Below are 21,688 nucleotides of genomic sequence, written 5' to 3'. Positions count from 1 at the left end.
TCACCCAAGTTTTCAGAGTAGCAGGAGAGTCCCTGGGCCATCCTGCTCCTGCCCACGCTTTACCTGGTGCGGACTTGCTGGCACTCCCTGGGCAGGAGTGAGTGGGGCCAGGAAGGGCACAGTCCTTCCCTGGTGGGCAGGGGCTGATGGGGCGGAGCCCAGTCTGCAGGGCTGATGGCACTCAGCTGCCCCCATGGTGGCTCAGGGGAAAATATGCCTTGGCCAGGAGACTGTAAGGGCCCCTCCGATTTCTAGGTGTTCTCAGTTGGAAGCAGGGGCCACCTGAGTAGCAGAGGCCCCATAGACCAAATCAGAATGAGGACCACACACTTACGGAGTGGAAGAGAGCATGGAAGGAAGCAGGGCTGGGAGGTGTTGAAGCTGAAGAGAAGGTAGGAGTGGGGATCCCAAGGAGTGCCCACAGGGAGGACCCTGCCCACCTCCTCCCCAGGTGTCCTCATCAGGGGTGTTAACAAGGGAAACTTCAGAAAATAAGATGGCAGGCTGTGGTCCTCCGCTGTAGAGGCTGCTGTGCTGAAAGGGGCTGCTTGAGCCCTGCCTGGTGCTGCCCTCCAGCCCTGCTCCCCCACCCTCTCCCCCACCCTCCATCTTTATCCACCCTCTCCACCTCTCCCCCACATCCCCAACAGGGACCTTCCTCCATTCCTTTAGAAGATGGAGAACCCTCTCTGCTTCTGGGGAGAATCAGGGATCTGCAGATCTAAGTTCTAGGCCAGACTTTGCCTCCAATGGCCATGGGACTCCAGAAGGCCATTTCTCTTCCCCAACCTTGTGCAGCTTGGATTCGACAGCAGTTTTCAGATTGTCGTGTTTTTAGATGTGGCATTCTTTTCCGTTATACAAACTCTTGTACAACCCTAATATAGACACTAAAAGAGAGACCTTCTAGTTGAAGGAGGTTGGGAGCTCAGATCCCTCCTACCTCTGGAGACTCCAGAGACACCTCTGAGAACAGAATGTGGAAACCAGCACCCTGAGCAGTGTTACCCTGTGAGACGGTTTGTGGTGGGATCTGGAAGCATGTTTGCTTTACCTTGGGTAGATATGCTTGTGTGTTGATGCATAAAAAATAAAACAAACCTATTGAACCTGAGGACTTATGGTATGATATTTCACATGATGTTCATAGGTCCCTTAGAGATCAATTTCAGGTAAAAAAAAAAAAAAGGTTGCTTAAAAATAATACACTAGGTGGGACAGAGACATGCCCCAAATCACACAGGTGGCATGTGAACAAAGCTGGGGAAAGTCATCCTAATTATTACAGACACCCTTGATCTTCAGGACTTCCCAAGAAGCAGACAGCAAGAGAAGGAGCAGCAATGTCAGCTCCCTTTTTTCCCAGGATGCCCATGGCATTGACCTCCACCTTCTCTCTGTGTCTGCTGCTCAGGCCCTGGCTGACTTTCCTGTCTGGGATGATCCAAGGGAGGGGCAGGAAAGGGGTCCCACTTCTGCCCCTCCTCCCCTCCTGCTGCCACCCTGGACCCCAAAGAGGTGAGCCGAGCCTTTGGATTCGGGAGACCCCATATAATATTAAGACAAGCACAACAGCGACGCCAGGCACCACCGTGTAGCCCCGGCCCCCAGACAGCAGCAGCTGGGCGCGGCTCAGCCGGCGGCCTCGGTGGCGTCCTTGCCAGGGACATCGTCATCCGGCTCGCCGGTCTGGAGCCTGCGCACGATGCCGGTGAGGTCCAGGCTTCGTGTCAGCGTGTCCAGGAGCTCCTGGTCCTTCTGGACGCCCTCCATGAACTCCTCCAGGGAGAGTTCCCCTAGGGTACAAAAAAAGGGATTCCCGGTGGGAAGGGTGTCCGCGTCTGCTGGCCAGGGCCTAAAGCTGGATTTTCCTTCCCTGGTATGGGGATGGAACCCAGGGGAGCTCTACACTGAGTACCACCCTTTGTATTTTTATTTATTTTTTTAAATTTGCTTTTGAGACAGTGTCTCCTAAATTCCCTCGGCTGGCCTCGAACTTGCCATCCTCCTGCCTCAGTCTCTCAAATCTCTGGGATTACAGGTGTGCACCCCGAGCAAAGCCAGAGCAGAGTTCTTGCAAGGGGCAGGGTCAGAGACAGACCAGAAAGTGTGGTCCAGGGATCCCTAAGAGCTAATTCTGTGGATGGGGCAGAGAGGGATGCAGGAGGTGACTTGCAGAGGGACTTTTGTGCCTCCTCCTCCCCTCCTGCTCCTTTCACCTTTCATAGGAAGTCACTATCCCTGGGACCCCTCCCCAGGGAAGTCCCTCCTTGCCCCCTCACCATCCCCATTGACGTCAATCTTGGTGAACACGGTGTCTGTGAACTCCTCTGCAGTCATGGTCGTGTCGCTCCAGGGGTTAATAGTTCGAATGGCCTGAGAGGAAAAAGGCAGGAGTGAAGGTCCCATCTTAATTCTCAGTGGTGGGGAGAGTAAGAGCTTTTCTGGCTCCCAACAGCTGTGGAGAGCGGAGGCGATGGTGCCCTGGGCCTCAGACAGATCTGGGACTTAAGAGTGGAGCTTTTATAGTCCCTTGGAAACAGACCCACAAAGGGGAGACGACACAGCCTAGGTCACGCAGTTGGTGAGGGTCAGAACTATCGCCCGGATCCTGAGTCCCAAATTCGGTCTCAATCCTGAGATAGTGGATCCTTCCCCGAGCTCTCAGCTCGGGGTCCCGCTGTCCACGCTCCTGGCCCAGCCCTCTGCACCTAGAGTTACCTGGATGATGGTGAGCAGCTCCTCCCTGTCGATGCAGCCATTGCCGTCCACGTCGTAGAGCTTGAAGTACCAGCGCAACTTCTGTTCCACCTTCCCCTTGAGGACAAGGCTGAGCGCCGCCACGTACTCCATGAAGTCAATGTAGCCGTCCTGCCAGAGCGCGCAGGGCTGTGAGCCCACAGGGGCCACGCCCCCACCGGGGCCACGCCCACCTCAGCCAGGGTTTCACCACTGGAAGTGCCAAAGGCAGGCCAGGGTGCCAGCTCTGTCCCCTCCAAGCTATTCTCCCTTGGCGCCACCACTCTCCTACCCTCCTGGGGGCCAGGCATAGCCCACCCTGCCTGCCCCAGAGACTGCCCATCAAATCCGATAATCCAACACCCACTGGGTGTGACGAGCTGACACTCTCCTTCACAGTCATTTTTATTTTAGTTGTCACTAGCTGCTTCCCTTTGGTTCTCAAACATGAGTCTTAAGGGGAGTCTGACGGGGAGGGGGAGAGCCAGGACTGATGACCTCTGAGATCTGGTCTGTGCTGGCCTTTGGGCACAGGAGAGAAGTAGGTAGGTGGGAGCGGGAAGAACGTACCCAGGGACTAGAGAGCGTTTTGGAGATAGGAGCTGGGGTAGGGGCAGCGGCCAGACAGGGAGGCAAGGAGCACCTTTCCCCTTCTCAAATGGGTGCTTCCTACTTCATTGAGCACCCGCTGTGTGTTCTGATGGACTGTGAGGATTCAGAGCTCGGTAAAATACACACCCCTTCTTGAGAGTGCAGTGTGGTGGGTGCAGGTTTGAATCTTGGCTCCACCCGCCGTTTAAGCTGAATCTGAGACTAAGGGCTTAATGTGGTCCTTGATATGGCCCTGATTTCTTCACCTGTAAAAGTTAGAACCAGACCTAATTCTATGGGATTAAATGAGTTCACACATGTAAAAGCACTCAACACTGCCTGGTCCATAGTAAGCACTCAGTAAATACTGTTATTTTGATTAGTGCCATTATTATAAAGGGATCACTATTTCATCATGATATCTATTCAGCGCAACACATCTGGACAGTATGGAATCACCCCGGCGTTATGGAATCACCCCGGCGTTATGGAATCACCCCGGCGTTATGGAATCACCCCAACTCTGCTAGGGCAGGACAGGGGAGGTGATGCCTCCACTGTCTTGTGAGGGTTGACCATGGAGAAGGGTGGCACAAGACATCTTGAAGGACATTTCTCCAGGGCCCCCTAAAAGTTCACCGGTTGCCATTTCTGTTGGGAAAAGTATAAACGGCAGCCGTACCCCAGAGAAAAAACCCAACACGGCGCCTAAGGACTTCTTCTTCCTACCTTCTTCTTTTCTGCAGTGGCGCGAAAAGTTCCTGCCCTTGTGATTTCAGATCTCGCTGGCGGGGAAACTTAGCCCCAATGAGAGCTAATTCCTGGGCGCGGGAGCTGATATCTGGAAGAACTTGCCAATAAACGGGTGGCCTGCCATTTATCTAAGCCCTACCATCTCCCCTTTAGTTCTATATAAGCACACAGCTTTTTGCAATAAAATTGGAATTCTCCCGGCGAAGTGTCTTTGCGTGGGGAATTCTTTCATTCTGGTGCCCCGTGTGAGGATACGGGTGAGCTCTTTCCAACAAGAGCCCCGTCCCCTGCTCCGCCGAAGACTCTCCGCCCTGGTCCGCTGTTTTCAGACGCCAGCTTCCCTGCACTCACCACTGATCCGACCGTAGGTAAGCTTCCCTTGACCCTGGCTCGCCAACTCCCTTCGGGCTAGAGCTGGAGCTGTGACCGTGATCCTCCGGCACACTCAAGACGCCCGGTGGGGGGAGGGAATTCACACCACTAAGACCTTTACTGGTCGCAGTGGACCCTCTGGTGATCTGTTTCCCTTTGGGGCGTGAGGCTTCTGAGTTTACACGAGAGGTTCTATGGTTTTTTTCCTTCTCCGCTGCCGCTGCCGCTGCTGCCGGCTAGAGTTGCTGTTTCCTGCGGGGCTGCTGTGTCTGGCTGAAGCTGCCTTTCTACTCGGGGAAAACTGAACTCCCAGCCTGGAACTCGGAGTTCTGTTTTCATTACTGACTTTTTCCGCTGCGGTTGAAAACTTTCCTGACGTCAGGTTGCCCGTGGCTCCGACCCCATTGGGTCTCACAGATCGCACTTCACTGGTGACGACCGGGTAGTGCCCTCTGTAGTTCCTGGCGACAGCTGGTCATTTTGGGGACGCCCACCTGACCCCCGTTCGCCCTGGGCTTCCTGGAAGCCGTTCCAGCCCGGGTTTTCCCTTTGTCTCTCTCGCTTATGCTTATTCTCTCTTTCTCTCTTCCATCTCTCCCTGTGACTATGGGCACCTCTTCGTCTGTACCTGAAGCCTCACCTCTCAAATGTTTAATAAAAAATCTGGCCACACTCTCCCTCACACCAGACATCAAGCCCAAACTTCTAATCAAATTCTGTACCCAAGATTGGCCTACATATCCACTGGATAATGGCAATCATTGGCCTCCAGAAGGCTCCTTAGATCCAAACCTCCTTCGAGACCTTTTTAACTATTGCCAGCGTCTGAAAAAGTGGAGGGAGATTCCCTGCGTTGAAGGTTTTAGCCTTCTTGCACAGCACCCTGCTCTCTGCTCCTCCTGCTCTCCTTCTCAAGTCCTCCTTGCTTGCAAACCCCTCCCTTCCCCTACTTCTACTCCTGACTTCGCAGATTCTTCCTCATTCGACCTAGCAGATGAACCCCCACCTTATCCCCCAGCCCCATCTGCTCCTTCTCTCTCCGCCTGGTTCCACGGATCCTCAGCCTTCCGTTTCATCCCCCTCCCCTCCGCCCTCTTCTGCCTGCTCCACCTCCTCCTCCACAGAGACACCCCCTTCCCCTCTCTCTCCTTCCTGTCCGCCGCCTGCCTCTTTCAGTCCTCCTGTTACCAGGTCTAAGGGACTCCTTCCCACCCCCAAGACAATCGCACCCCTTCGTGAGGTAGCTGGTCCCAAGGGTGTCATCAGAGTCCACGTGCCCTTCTCCATGTCGGACATTACTCAGCTAGAGAGGAAGCTAGGCTCATTCACCACTGACCCCACCACTTACATTCGGGAGTTTCAATGGGTCCTGCAAGCATATAGCCTCACTCATCATGACATCTACATGCTCTTGGCCAATACACTTCTCCCCGAGGAAAGGCGACGGGTCTGGGAGCTAGCCCAAGCCCATGCTGATGAAAATCATAGGACCAATCCCAACCACCCCACGGGCCCTCATGCTGTCCCAGAGCAGGATCCCCTATGGGATTATAACACCCCTGAAGGCTTGCAGTCTCGTGACCTTTTTACATCCTGCCTCTTGGTGGGCCTGAAAAAGGCCACCCGCAAGGCTGTTAACTTTCAAAAGGTGCAGGAGGTCATTCAAAGAAAGGAAGAAACACCTTCAGAATTCTTGGATAGACTAACCAAGGCCCTTCAACAGTACACAAACCTCAACCCAGAAACCCCTGATGGTCGTCATGTCTTAATGACATATTTTCTGGCCCAAAGCTACCCTGACATTAAAGCCAAGCTTAAAAAGCTTGAACAGGGCCCTGCTACTCCTCAGACCGAAATCCTCGCTGTCGCTTTCAAGGTTTTTCATGGTAGAGAGAATTAAAGTGAACACCGTAGGCAGAGGGCTGAAAATGCCAAGTTCCAAATGTTGGCCCAGGTCATTCAGAGAAGGTCATCACCACGCCGTCCTAATAAGACACCCTCTGGAGCTTGCTTCAAATGTGGTAAGGAGGGACATTGGGCCAAGGATTGTCCTTCGCCGAGGACACTCTCCACCCCCTGCCCAAAATGCCACCAAAGGGGACACTGGGGGGCGGACTGCACAACAACCCGGAAGGGAGGTTGGTCAGCTGCCTGGCAACCCCAGCCTCTCCTGGGCTTGGCAGAGGAGGATTGACGGAGCCCTGGGCCTTCCCTCCCGACTATTACCATCAAGAAGCAAGAGCCTAGGGTCACCTTCCTCGTGGATGGACGCTTCATTACCTTCCTCTTAGATACTGGTGCCACTTTTTCGGTCTTGAGGGAGTATTGGGGTCCTACCACACCCTCAAAAACTCCTATTGTCAGGGTAGGAGGTAAACAGATTTTCCCTCGAAACCCCCCCCCTTATCATGTTATATGCAGGGATCCCTTTTGTCCTTCACACACTCCTTTCTCGTTATGAGCCATTGCCCCACTCCCCTTCTGGGAAGGGACATACTCTCACTATTGAAAGTCACCATTCACATATCACCCCACATCTCTCCTACCTCTCATTTCCTCATGATGTTCCTAGGGGCAGATACACCTCCTTCACGCACGCTTCCACAACTATCTAAACCAGTTAACCCTGAGGTTTGGGACACAACTACACCCTCTATGGCTAAATGCAGTCCTATTCATATTGTCTTACGGGACCCTTCAAGATATATTAGTCAACCACAATATCCACTCACAACCACAGCCCTCCTCGGATTAGAACCCATCATCCAAGATTTATTACAAAAGGGATATCTTAGGCCTACACACTCTCCTTTCAACACCCCCATTCTGGCAGTTAAAAAACCTAAGGGGTCCTACAGGCTGGTTCAAGACCTTCGCCTTGTCAACTCCTCTGTGGTCCCCATCCACCCACTAGTGCCCAACCCTTACACCCTCCTCTCTCAGATCCCTGCCACTACTACCCACTTCTTGTTCCTAGATTTGAAAGATACATTCTTTTCTATTCCCTTGTCCTCAGAATCTCAGGATATCTTTGCTTTTTCATGGACTGACCCTCACACCCGCCATTCTTGTCAGCTTACCTGGACTGTCCTCCCACAGGGATTCAGGGATAGCCCCCATCTCTTTGGCCAAGTTCTTGCCCAGGACCTCACATCCTTTCACCCCACCTGTCCTGACTCTGCTCTCCTTCAATATGTCGATGACCTTCTTCTATGTAGTCCCTCTTGGGAACACTCTCAATCCCACACCGCCCAGCTTCTTAATTTCCTAGCAGACAAGGGATATAGGGTGTCTCCCCACAAGGCCCAGGTTTCCCAGTCTTCTGTCACCTATCTTGGTTTTCACCTTACACCCGGGAAAAAGGAAATAACACTGGATAGGAGGCAACTCCTCTCTAATCTTCCAGTGCCCCATACGAAAGCCGAAATACTATCATTCCTAGGACTAGCAGGTTATTTTAGGGCCTGGATCCCAAATTATTCTCTTCTAGCCAAACCCCTGTATGACCTAGCAAAGGGACCCCCTAGTGAATCTCTTGCCTCCTCCCCCAACTACCACTTCCGCAGGCTTCAGCAACTCCTCTTAAAGGCACCTGCCCTTCACCTTCCTGATCTTTCAAGACCATTTCATCTATATGTCCATGAAAAAAGGGGGCAAGCACTTGGGGTCTTAGGTCAAAACTATGGGCCTACATTTGCACCTGTGGCATATTTGTCCAAGCAACTAGACCCTACCATCCGTGGGTGGGTCCCTTGCTTAAGAGCTCTGGCTGCTGGACAAATTTTACACAAAGAAGCCTCTAAGCTGACTTTTGGGGCCCCTTTAACTATCCACTCCCCACATCACTTGAAGGATCTTTTAGCTTATAAGGGCCTTCAAACCCTTCCTCCATCCAGAGTTCTGTCACTCCTCACTTCCTTTCTGGAAAACCCTAATATTACGTTCCTCCCCTGCTCTGCACTGAACCCTGCCTCACTGCTCCCAACGACTCCCACGTCTGACACTCCAACTCATAATTGCTTGGAAACCTTAGATGATTTCCTCCCCTGTCATCCTTCCATTTCTGAGGGACCACTCACCAAGCCTGACCTTATCTGGTTCACTGACGGCAGTTCCTTTAGGCAGAATGGCACTCATTACTCTGGATACGCTGTAGTTTCAGCCACTGAGATTATAGAGGCCAAAGCTCTGCCTTCAGGAACTACCAACCAGCAGGCTGAACTCATAGCAGCCACTCGTGCCTGCCTTCTAGCTCAAGGCAAATCCCTCACCCTTTATACTGACTCAAAGTATGTCTTCCATATTCTATTATCCCATGCTGCAATATGGAAGGAGCGAGGCCTACTTACCACCAAAGGTAATGCAATCACTAATTCGGCTCTTATAACCAATCTGATAGAGGCCTCCCACTTACCCACCCAGTTGGGAGTTGTCCATTGTAGGTCCCATCAGAAGGACGGCTCTCTTATCACTGAGGGCAATGCCAAGGCTGACCGGGCGGCACGCATGGCTGCTACCACTTCCAATTATGGCCCCCCTGGGGGACATATAATGGCCACTTTAGACAGCTCATCTGAAGCCCCTACTTCTTCCAGTAAGAACAAGGATCTTTTCGAGTTCCTTCATACTCTATTCCATTCCAACTCTCAGTCTTTGACCCTCTTTTTTCAGAGCTTCTTTTCCCTCACCCCCTCTGACAAAGCCATGCTACAGAATATAGCCTCTAATTGTCAGATCTGTCAGCGGACCAACCCTCATACTCCTTTAAGGCCTAAACCTTTCCCCTCCCACCAAGCTCGGGGACACACTCCTGCTGCTGACTGGCAGGTAGACTTCACCAACATGCCCACAGTACGGCGCACTAAGTACCTCCTTGTCTTTGTGGACACCTTCTCCGGTTGGGTTGAGGCATTTCCCACTTCCAATAAAAAGGCTTCCACTGTAGCTTCAATCTTACTGACAGACATCATCCCTAGGTTTGGTATGCCCACTTCCTTACAATCTGACAATGGTCCTGAATTTATTTCTAAGATCACACAAAAGGTCTCTCAAGCCCTCTCCTTCAAGTGGCATTTCCACTGTCCATATCGCCCCCAGGCTTCAGGGAGAGTGGAAAGGGTAAATCGGACTCTAAAGGAAGTCCTTACCAAATTGACAATGGAATTAAACTTAGACTGGGTCAAACTCCTTCCCTTGGCTTTGCTTCGAATCAGAGCTCTCCCTAAGAAACCATCTTTACTGTCTCCCTTTGAGATAATGTATGGAAGACCTCTCATACCCCCTGGGTTGGTCATTTCACAAGGACCTCTCACCCGAGATTTGTCTTTGCCTCTCTTGTTTCATCTCCGCTCGGAACTCTGGAAATATCAGGACTGGCTTCTTCCGGACCCAGTCTCCTCTCCAAACACTCCTCCCTTAACACCTGGAAGTTTAGTCTATTATAATACCCCAGAGGAGAAAGGGCCTCTTACCCCAAAATGGGAAGGCCCCTATCCTGTCATTCTCTGTACCCCCACCGCCGCCAAACTCTCCTTACCAGACAACCGTCTCACTCCCTGGATTTACATTTCTAGGTTGAAGCCATATCATCAGGAGGCCCCACCTGCTGATGACAGGACCACCCCAGAGGAACTCCAAGAATCACCTCCTGAACCTCCCCTTTACTCCTGCTCTCCACACCCATCTCACCCCTTTAAGTTGCGGCTCACACGGTGTTCCCCGCAGCCCAATTCCTCTTAAAGAAGGCACAATGAGCTTTCCCAACACCTCAGTCTTCTCTCTCTGCTTATTTTCTGTGCTCTGTCGGGACCGGTCTTTACCCTCCTCTCCTACCATGTATCTATTCACTCTTTGGGAACGATACTCAGAACATGGCATGCAGAAGGTCCGCGAAGTGGATGCAACTACTTGCTTCATCCACAACTGCACCTCTATTTCCCTAAAATTGTCACCTTCCAGGACCTTCATCCCTGGTAGCTGGAACTGGCCTTTCATTTGCTTCCTTTTTGATCAAACCAAAGGCTATTGCCATTGGTGGCCTGAGATATATAATGGGTGCCCCTATTGGTCATGCAGGTTCCATGATAAACGTGGTAGCTATTCTTACCACTCACTTGGTTACCCTGTAGGATGGACTTCTAGTTACCTAAAATGGCATAAAGGCTCTTCATCCGATAACCATGGATAGTATACTTTAGACATACCTGACCCCAAGGCCAAACGTTGGGACTGTGTTGAGTTTGCTGTCTATGCTCGGACAACCTCAGCCAGACCCACAGGGTGGATGACTGTCGGCTGCACCCTGATTACGCCACCTAAGGCAACCATCCAGGTAGTCGAGCACATCAAGGAGTCAGAATCAAAACTTCGAGATCTTATCCATAGCCCATCCAAAGAGGATTCAGAGCCTTCAGCCCCCTCAGGCCTCCCTCCCACATGGCTCAATTTGCTACACCAAACTCTTCGATTATTAAACTCCACCCCTCTTTCTGTGCCTACTTCTCAGTGCTTTCTCTGTGCTTCACTTAGTCGTCCACTTCTAGCAGCGGTCCCATTAGCAGCAGGAAATATTTCAGCAGAAACCTACACTTTCAGCAGAAACCTACACTCTAAGAAAGGACAACCCCTACACGTGACACGTATCCCACTATGGGAAAGTTATTCCACCAATACTTCATTTCCTTTCATCTGTTTCCACCCGCCAACAATGAATCCTTTACCCATTTGTTCCTTGAGCTATAGCACCCCATCGAGCCCTGCGTTCATACAACCTGGACATTTCCTCTGGTGTAACGGGTCTTTAAGTACCTCAACAATCAATGTCTCTGGCACCTGTTTCTTGGTTACTGTAGTTCCTCAGCTGTCTTTGTATACTCCCACCGAATTCCGACAGCTGGCTCTGCCTTCCCGCACCCGTAGGGCAGTCTTTCTGCCGGTTCTGGTAGGCCTCACTTTAACAACCTCAGTGGCGAGTCTCGGACTCTCTGGTGGAGCTCTAGGTCATGCTCTATGGGCATCCAATGACCTGCAACAAAAACTGCAGGAAGCACTCGATACCACTGCTGAGTCTCTGGGCTCCTTGCAGCGGCAGGTTACTTCATTGGCACAAGTGGCTTTACAGAACCGAAGAGCGATTGATCTTCTCACTGCAGAAAAAGGGGGTACATGCCTGTTCCTCAGAGAGGAATGTTGCTACTATGTTAATGAGTCTGGGCTAATAGAAAAAAATGTTGTTAAATTGCAGGAATTATCGACCCAATTGCTCAAACCCACCTCCTCTAATCCCATAACGGGGTTCTTCCAATCCTCTCTTGCCACGTACTTACTACCTATCTTGGGGCCCCTTATTGGGATGCTCCTTTTCTGTGCTCTCTTGCCGTGCATAATGAAGTTCCTTCAAACTCAATTGCAGAAAATTTCTAATCAAACTTTCAACCAGCTTCTGCTTAGGCACTACCAGCCTCTGATGACCGATGAACCCCCAACATCTCCAAGAGAACAGTTCACTCAGTGCTGAGGCTCCCTACCAGGCACGATGGAATGCAATGGACATCAGACAGCGGGAGACAACGAGCCCAAAGAACCTCTTAATCTGCCATCCTGGATTCATGAGTCTTTATGTCCTTTTAAGCCTCCTCATGGCCCTTGGCCTCTTCTCTGTCAGTCCCCCAACATAGAACTTCTGCCAGAAATTGACCTTTGCTTTAATCTTTATCTTCATTCTGTTTTTATTCGCTCTGATCTTCTTCAGGTGCTGGTGACGCCATGTCCAGGCAACGCTTCCAGTATTTCCTAGAGTCTCTGTTACAGGACCAGTGGCTGATACCAACAATCTCCTCCATCCAGGACTGGTTCGATGCCATCCACGACTTGTGGCTTCAGGGAACTTTCATAGACTTCACCCCTACGGAAGTAGCTGTCTATAGCCACTGGGTTTTATTTCTGGTTGCTATGATATCCCCAGACCTGCCCCCCAACATTCCTCCACTTCCCTTTCTAGGCCCTAAGGCGCCCCCACCCAGCAGGAAGCAGCCGGATCTGACAAAGGACGCCCCAATTCCTAAGAAAACAAAAAGGGAGGAATGTTGGGAAAAGTATAAACGGCAGCCGTACCCCAGAAAAAAAACCCCAACATGGCGCCTAAGGACTTCTCCTTCCTACCTTCTTCTTCTCTGCAGTGGCGCGAAAAGTTCCCGCCCTTGTGAATTCTCCCGCCAGCGCCAATTTCAAACCTCGCTGGCGGGGAACCTTAGCCCCAATGAGAGCTAATTCCTGGGCACGGGAGCTGATATCTGGAAGAACTTGCCAATAAACGGGTGGCCTGCCATTTATCTAAGCCCTACCATCTCCCCTTTAGTTCTATATAAGCACACAGCTTTTTGCAATAAAATTGGAATTCTCCCGGCGAAGTGTCTTTGCGTGGGGAATTCTTTCAATTTCTACCTGTTCCTGCCGCTCTGTTCCTCCCCACGACCTCCAAAATGAGTGAGGCTGGGAGAGGAAAGCCGGCAGGTTACAGAAAGGGTGAGCGAGGCAGGGGAGGAAGCACTGAGGCAGAACTCAGGGACTTGAGGTTCAGCCCGGGTCCTCCATTACTCACAGCCGAGTGGAACCAGGACTTAATGGAGAGCTGGAGCTGGGGTAACCCTAAGAACCCTTGACAGGCAGAGCTGCCTCAGGAAGGGCCACCTGGTGCCATTGTCACTGAAAGCCTTTAAGGGGAGTCTGACGGGGAGGTGGAGAGCCAGGACTGATGATCCCTGAGATCGGGTCTGTGCTGGCCTTTGGCCTTAAGCAAGGCCTTCCTCACTCAGAGCCCGCCATGCGGATCAGGGTTGTAGTGAACATCTCTGTGGTTCTTCACCATGTCCAAGGACTTTCTTTTTCCCCCCACTTTTTCCCTTGGTGCCTTATAGTCATACATAATGGTGGGATTCATTGTTCCATGTCTGTATGTGCACTCGGCCTAATAATGAAATGTAGCTAATACCTTCCCCAGGCTGTCTGCTCTCCCTTCCCTCCCCCTCCCCCTGGTCTCTTTTCTCTATTCTGCTGATCTCCCTTCCATTTTCATGAGATACCCCCACACACACACCTGTGACCTTTCTTGTTCTTTTTCCTCTCTTGCTTTCACATGTGGGAGAAAACATATGACCCTTGACCTTCTGAGTTTGACTCATTTAAGCTTAACATAACGTTCTCATGTTCCAGCCGTTTTCCTACAAATAATTTCACTTTTCCTTAAGGCACTTGAAGGGCTTTCACACACACACCTGAGGCTCACTCGGACTGCTCACCCAGACTCCCAGGGTTGTTGTCAGAATGGAGCGAGGTCCCTACGACACCATCTTGGATCAGCAAGAAAACTTTTTTTCCCATGGGGGAGGATATTTTTGCTTTCAATGTTTAAGTTTCTGTATTGCTGGGAATTTTTACAATGAGCTTTAATTACTTTTGTAATAAAAAATAATAATAATGAGCCTGGCATGGCGGCCCGAGCCTGTAATCCCTGCAATTTGAGAGGCTGAGGCAGGAGGATGGCAAGTTCAAGGCCAGTCTGGGCAACTTAGTGAGACTGGGTCTGAAAGTAAAATAAGAAGGGCTGGGAATGGAGCCCAGTGGCAGGACACCCCTGGGTTCAATCCCCAGTCCTGCCGATGATGATGATGATGATGATGATGGCTACAAGGGTTAATGGAAGATACATGATTTTTATGCCCAAAAGACCTAAGCCACCTCTTAGTAGAAGGGTGAGCTTTCCCAGGCTGCCTGGCCTCCTTGAGTCTGTTTCCTCAGCCCTAAGAGGAGAATGACAACATGTGCTTTTGAGGTTGAGGGATGGCCTGAGTGCGCTAACACCACAGCAATGCTCTTTATTTTAGTGCTTCGTGTGGGCTTCCTGTGCTCAGCACTTTATTCCTTTGCTCATTTAATCTCACAGGTGCTCCTGGAGCTGGGTATTTTTGTCCCCATTTCAGATGAGAAGATGAAGTCAAGAGCCATTAGCTGATGGAATGGCAACGCCTTGAGTCTCCTAAATCCTACACTGGTGCTCAGATGTGTTCACCTCCATCTGCATGCTCCTGTGTGGTCGCCAGGCACAGCTGGGGCCAGGCAAGATGTGCAATAAGCAAGGCATATGCTTGTCCCCAGTCACCTGCTGCATTCACAGCGCTGCACCCCTCATCCCTACGCATCAGGTGCGATGCCCTGGGGTACGGCCATCTTCTCATCCAGGGACTGACACACTATTTCTGTCAAGGGACAGAGAGTTGATATTTCAGCTTTGTGGCCAAACAGCCTCTGTCATTTTGGCATGAAGACAGCCATAATTCTTAAATAAACGAGTGTGCTGTGTTCTAATAAAACTTCATTTACAAAAACAGGCCCTCAGGTTATCTATTAAACATCCGTGTTTTAACTCCTCTCTGCATGAATAGTTCCTAGTGCCCTGTCTCACTTCCTGGTCAGTCTAAACGGCACCCTGCTGATGCCCACGAGTCAACACAGTGTAGCCCAGGAATTTGTTCTGTGGGTGTGGAGGAGAGATGTTGGTGTTACAAAATAATAGCACAGTTAAATTAATGTCATAAGGTATATAAGTAACCCATAAAATCATGATTTTTGTATATAATTTTAAACATGCAACCAATATTTATGAAGCACCTACTATGTTCCAGATAGTGTCTTAGGTGCTGGGAAAGAAGTAAAGGGGTTCATAGAGTTCACACTCCAGCAGGAGAGACAGATAATACCATAGTGGCTAAATGGTATTTAATGTCTGGTACTAAAAGATGAGAAGAGCTTTGGCAGGAAAGTGGAGACTGGGAAATATGGAAGCAGGGGCCAGATCCAGTTATTCTCTTTTTTTGGGGGGTGGGTGCGGGGATTGAACTCAGGGGCACTTGACCACTGAGCCACATCCCCAGCCCTATTTTGTATTTTATTTAGAGACAGGGTCTCACTGAGTTGCTTAGTGCCTCACTGTAGCTGAGACTGGCTTTGAACTCGCGATCCTCCTGCCTCAGCCTCCTGAGCGGCTGGGATTATAAGTGTGGCCTGGCCAGATCCCATTTTAATTAGGTTTAAACCAGGAGATCAGGGCACATGTTGAGCAGAGACTCACAGCAGAGAAAGTTGTGAGCTAAGCAGGGTTCTAGAGGGTCACAGCAACACAGAGGCCATGTGTGTGGCATCTGAACAGGCCAGATTGGATAGAAACCAGAAGTTGATTGACTTTCGGTGGGACAATAGAGATGGCACTTGTATGTGACTACACTTGAAGAGGAGGCATTAGACTGACGGATAAATCCAGGGTGACGGGTTGTCCCTCCCTGGTGCCGTATGTGTGAGTTGGGGGGTCTTTCTGCAGTTATGTCTTCACCCAGAGGGTTTCCTTAGCAGGCGACAGGATGAGATCATTTGGGGTGCTCAGGAGTAGGGTGGTGGAGCTCAACCTCTGACTCCCCGCCCCGCCCCTCCTGTTCAGGACTGACTGCTGCTTCCTCTGGGCATTCCGTGGGGCCAGCATGATGCCTGCATCTCTCCTAGTCTCTGTGCCACCACCCAGGACTCTGCTCCCTGCTCCCCATCAGGAAAACCCGCAGGCACAGGATACTGCCCTGGAGGTGGAGTCTCAAAGCCCCTAATCTGCTTTGGCCCCTTATCCCCACATATTAGTGAGTTTTAAATAGCTGCCAAGCCCCAGCTTTCCCTAGAAACCCGTTTGAACCCCCCAGGCAGCAAGGGCAGCCTCTCCCAGGCCTGTTGATCGAGCCCCGGGGCCATGCATCATTGCAACCTCACCTTTCAAGGGAGGAGCCGGCCAGGGTGGGAGTCAGCAGAGGGGGCCTGCAGGGTAGGTACTGAATCTGTGGGTTTGGATGCTCCCACCACTACACCTGACCGAATTGTCCCAAATAAAAGAAGATTTACTACCGGAATCCAACCAACACCTTCACCAATGTCCCCACCCTCCATGGCAGATCCCGGTGAATGAGCCAAGAAGGGAGAGACTGGCTCCAGGTCACCCAGTGGACGAAACCCAGAGGCTCAGGCTCCCTCTTCCTGGCCCCCTGGGCTTCGCAGGAAGTCCTCACCAGAGCATCCAGGCGTGGCTTAGAGAAACATGCAGTTGGACCACCACTTGGACCTTCGGACTCACTTCAGAAAAGATGGGCTGATGTCACTGGGTACTTTGGGGCTGGATATGACTTTGTCCCCAGTTATCAGGCCACCCCGCCCACTGCCAGGCCTAGTGTCCACAGAACACCATGGGTGAGCCGGTAGGGTGGATCTGCCCAGCCCAGCCCATCCTGCCCTCTGCTGTTACTCTTCCCACATCCTCCTGAGCATCTAGGCGTCTTTGCACCAGTCCCAAATGGGTGCTCAGCGACTCCCTTGGAAGTGTTCACCCCTATTTGGGCAGCAACCGAGCTGTTCAGTGTGCTGAAGAGGCAGAGAAAGCCACTAGATTCTGCCTCTGATTTGGCTAATTTGTGGGCCTCTCTGTCTTCCCTCTAGAAAGCAAGGGCAGGGACAGGGTCTCATTCATTTCTGGGCCCTTAGGACCTGATACAAAGTAGCTGCTTAGACAGATGTGGTGGTGCACGCCTGTAATCCCAGCAACGCAGGAGGCTGAGACAGGAGGATCCCAAGTTTGAGGCCAGCCTCAGCAACTTTAGTGAGACCTTGTCTCAAAATAAAAACTAAAGAGGGCTGGGGATGGTGTAGAGTACTGAGCTTCCTCCCTAGTACTGCAAACATGAACCACAAAGTAGGTGCTTGACCCCCCCTTGGATGTGAAATGTCCTCCTCCCAAATCACAACCACTGCATACGAAGTCACTCTCCCAGGGGTCACTTTTACTCTCCTCCCATTGCTCTTAGTTGCCCCCAGATTGCTAAGGCCTCCAGAGGTATGGAAGGCTGGGGACCTCACCCCCATGGCCCCTGCCCACCTTGTTGAAGTCGAAGGTCTCGAACATCTGCTCCACGTACTTGCTGGCCCAGGGGCTCAGGTTCTTGAGGCCGAAGAACTGGCGGAACTCGTAGAGGGTGAGCTGGCCAGAGGGACACTCGGTCATGAACTTCTTATACCACTGGTGGCACTCTGTGCTGCTCAGCTCCTCCACAGACTTACCCTCCACCACGTTGCCCATGGCCCCTGCCTGCAGAAGGCCGATGCTACCCCTGCACCCAAGAGGCCTGGCCTCCTGCAGCTGGCCCTCCTGCCTCACAGGCCTGAGTGCTCCAGGTCAGAGCAAGAGACGTGGAGAGGAGGGAGCAGAGAGGAAATGGGCACGGCCCGCGCCCAGAGCGAGGGGACATCCCCCACAAACCCTTGCAGCCTATGGGAGGAGGAGTGGAAACAGAACAAAGCTTAGAGAAGCAGAGGCCCAGGATTACAGCCTTGAGCTGTAGGTGAGAGGATTTTCTTACCTAGTTTGCAGTCTCCTAATCCTCTCTTCTCACGATCCAGTGGGTGACCGGTCAGTGGCTGCTCTGATTCTATGACCTCAGTGCCCTTCATATTCTGCTTTAATGGGTTCACACTGTCCTTGGATCCCATCCTCAGACAAGGAACTGGCATCCACATAAGATGGACCGGTTCGTCTTATCTTCCAAAGCAAGGCTAACGATGGGCCCTCGATGGGCTGCCATGGACAGTTAACCAGGCTGTGGACTGCCCTTGGCTGTCACAGCAGAGGAGGTCTGATCACACCACGGATGTGCTAATACATGAGACCACCTGGGTGATGCAGAGTTTGTGGGCTTCTGAGATGTACCCTCAGTAGCCAAAAGGAACCTCCTTCTACGTTAACCTGAACGGGTACACACACACACATGCAGGCCCACACGTCGTATTCTGACCACACTCATATTCCTGGAGGTTACATCCTTCCCCTCCTCCATCCTACTTGAAAGAGGGCACCATCGCCTACCAGAGGCATGTGAGTGGGGGACGTGCCCTGGGTGCTGGTTCCCGGGGTGACCCTGGGAGTGCTAGCTGGTGGTCCTGGAATGCTCCAGAGCAAGTTCAGGGCTGATCACGGTGCAGTAGCTTCCTCTGGTGCTTCTGCCACACCCCTTCTCCCACCACAGGCTTTCAGTGGCTTCATTTCTGGAACCAACATTCAAGTGCACTTAAGTGGGACGCCTCCAGGAAAGCCCAGAGCCACAGCTCACCCTGTCTCTTCCCCTCATTTCCCTCCCTCCTTTACATGCCCCCTCTGGGGGCAGTTTATTACTGCAGCTAACCTAAACCCATTCTGACTAATACCAAGACAGTACAGTTTCCAATACAGCACAAAATGTTGTCTTTCTAGCAACATCAGGCTTGCTGAGCCCTTCCCAAGAACCCCAGCAGCATGCCTGGTCCTCCCAGACTGCAAGGCTGCAGGAAGGGATTTTTTTTTAACCTGAGGCAATTAATTTTTTTTATTTTACAGTAGAATGCATTTTGATGTATTGTACACAAGTGGAGCACAACTTCTCATTCCTCTGACTGTACATGGTGCAGAGTCACTCCAGTAGTGAAATCATACATGTATTTAATATCTGTCTCATTCTACCTTCCTTCCCATCCCCACAGTCCCACCCCTCCCCTCACTCTCCTCTACTCAAACCAAATTTCCTTTATTCTTCCCTATCTTCCGGTCCCGCTATGTATCAGCATCTGCTTATCAGAGAAAACATTCGACTTTTGGGTTTGGGGGATTGGCTTATTTCACTTAGCATGATATTCTCTAGTTCCATCCATTTACCTGCAAATTCCATAATTCCATTCTTTTTTAAGGCTGAGTAATATTCCATGGTGTATATACGCCACATTTTCCTTATCCATTCATCTGTTGAAGGGCATCCAGGTTGGTTCTATAGCTTAGCTATTGTGAATTGAGCTGCTATAAACATTGACATGGCCGTGTCCCTGTAGTATGTTGATTTTAAGTCCTTTGGGTATAAATGGAGGAGTTGGATCCATTCCAAATTTTCTGAGAAATCTCCATACTACTTTCCATAGTGGTTGTACCAATTTGCAGTCCCACCAGCAGTGTATGGTATGATTGTAACTCCCCCACCACATCCTTGCCAACATTTATTCTCGATAATTGTCTTTCTGACTGGAGTGACATGAAATCTTAGAGTAGTTTTGGTTTGTATTTCTCTAATTACTAAAGATGATGAACATTTTTTCATACATTCACTGATCTATCGTATTCTGTGAAGTCAGTTCCTTACCCTATTTACTGATCGGGTTATTTTTTTTTGTTGTTGTTTTTTTTGTTTTGTTTTTTGAGTTGTTTATATATCCTGGAGATTAGTGCTCTATATGAGGTGGGTGTGGTAAAGATTTCTTCCCATTCTGTAGGAGGAGAGGATTCTTCACTCCTGGCTGCAAAGGTCTTTTTCTTCAGAGAATGCAGAGTAAGGAAGAGTTTCATATATATGTCTGTGTAATACAAAAGCACTTACATTCATGTAAATTGTACAACCCAAATATATACTGCATATAAATAATATACCATTGCATATAAATAAAGGTCTATAACATACAATCTTTAGGACGCCAACATATCAGATATCAGAATACCTACCTGTATATCTCAGAATGGGCTAGCTTTTACTGCAAACCCTCGAAAATCTCTGAGGATTAAAGCAACTCCAGTTTATTCCTTGCTCATATTACGGCTGGGTGAAGTCAAGCAAGTGGCTTAAACTCTCTGGGCATTAGTTAACTTCCTTAAAAAGAGGACAATGGTGCCATTTCATAGGGCTCTTAGGAGGGTTAAGTGAGTTGATATTAAAACATGGAAACTATCAAGGACAGTCCTGGTATGGAGTGAGTGTCCCATAAACACCGGCCATCGTTTTATGACTTTGTACCTGTCACATCAGCATGTTGGCTATGCCGCTAACTTTAGAACGTGGGTGCAGTTAGGGTGCCTCTTGGGCTCTCCAGTGTCCCTAGGTTCCAGACAGTTGTGCCTTTAACCCCGTTCACCACGGACCCTCGACTGTTAGAATCGTGTATGACAACAGACACCCAACCTGTGTCACCCACCAGGACACCCACCGGCTCTGGCCAGGCCCTGAGGAAGGTAGACTCGTTGTTAGAACCTTCCTATAGGCTGGGCTGGGGCTCAGTGGTAGAGCACTTGCCTAGCATGTGTGAGGATTTGACCCTCTGCACCGCATACAAATAAATAAAAAGTAAAGGTCCACGAACAACTAAAAAATATTAAAAAGTAAAAAAGCCTTCCTAGACCCCACCCCATTTCCAACTCCCACCCACTCATCTGCCCCCACTAAAGAGGCTGAAAACCAAGAAATTGTTTTGCTAGTCTCTCTTGCAGCTAGGAGTGGCCATATAACATGGTTCTGGCCAAAGAGATTTAAGTTAAAGCCTGCTGTGGGTTTCTGGGAAAGCTTTGCTTTCTTGAAAAAAAAAAAGTGATGAAACATGCAGCTTGGCCTTGCATATGGACCTGATGCCTGGAATGCAGCAGCAATCTTGTGATCTTGAGGTTACAAACAAAAGGAAAAGCCAAGAAAACCAGAGATGTCATTCATCATTGTTGAGCTGCTGAGCCCGTAAAAATATTCATAGCCTCTCCCCATTTTATTGAAAAACAACCCCCTCTTTAACAAAAACCTCCAGCTCTATGGATAGAGGCACCAGGAAGATGGTGGTTTTTATGAAGATTTGAGTAGAGATGGCCAGGCTATTGATCCTCAGAGAGTCCCTGAGAACTGGACAGACAGGTGGCCAGGGCCTAGAGAAAGCTCAGAGGGATGGTCCAGCCCTGTCAAGGAAGTACAGCCACAGCCTTCCAGCCAGGAGGGGTGGCCCTGCATGCGTGGACAGTGGCCAAGGCCTGGGTTGCGGGAGGAGCGCTGATGGATGGGAGTTCCCCCAGCCTCGGTGGTCCCTCTCTGGGTGGACACCATCTGTCAACAACTCATGACACATAAGAGCAACCAGAAGCAGGTCCCTGGTTGCCCAGAGAGGGCCCTCCTGCCTTGACGGAGAGCTCCCTGGGATCCAGAGCCCAGGCAGAGCACGTGCTCCTCTGGCACCTGCCAAATATAATCGGGGTGGGGGTGGGGGGCTCTGTGCTCCCACCGCCTTCTCGGAGCCGGGCTTTCTTCCTGGTCGGTTTTCATCTTTTCCATCATAAACCCCCTGACAGCTCTCTCTCCTCTCCAACCCACAACTCTTTTTGCCCATTATC

The 21,688-nt window shown here is 50.6% G+C and overlaps 1 protein-coding gene across 1 annotated transcript; it reads right to left on the bottom strand.

The window, feature by feature from the left end:
• Positions 1-1,565: 1,565 nt before the first annotated feature.
• LOC308650182 (guanylyl cyclase-activating protein 1) lies at positions 1,566-17,614 on the bottom strand (the record flags this gene model as incomplete). The annotated part of the gene is made up of 4 exons (XM_081296191.1): positions 1,566-1,796; positions 2,283-2,376; positions 2,722-2,871; positions 17,414-17,614. The coding sequence occupies 4 exons, from the start codon at positions 17,612-17,614 to the stop codon at positions 1,633-1,635; spliced, it is 609 nt and encodes a 202-aa protein (XP_081152317.1). The 3' UTR covers positions 1,566-1,632.
• Between the last annotated feature and the right edge of the window lie 4,074 nt (positions 17,615-21,688).

Source organism: Spermophilus citellus, assembly GCF_964194105.1.
Source record: "Spermophilus citellus genome assembly, chromosome: 5".
Lineage (NCBI taxonomy): Eukaryota > Metazoa > Chordata > Mammalia > Rodentia > Sciuridae > Spermophilus > Spermophilus citellus.
Note: the sequence above shows the minus strand (reverse complement) of the source record. Positions and strands in the feature narration are given on the sequence as shown.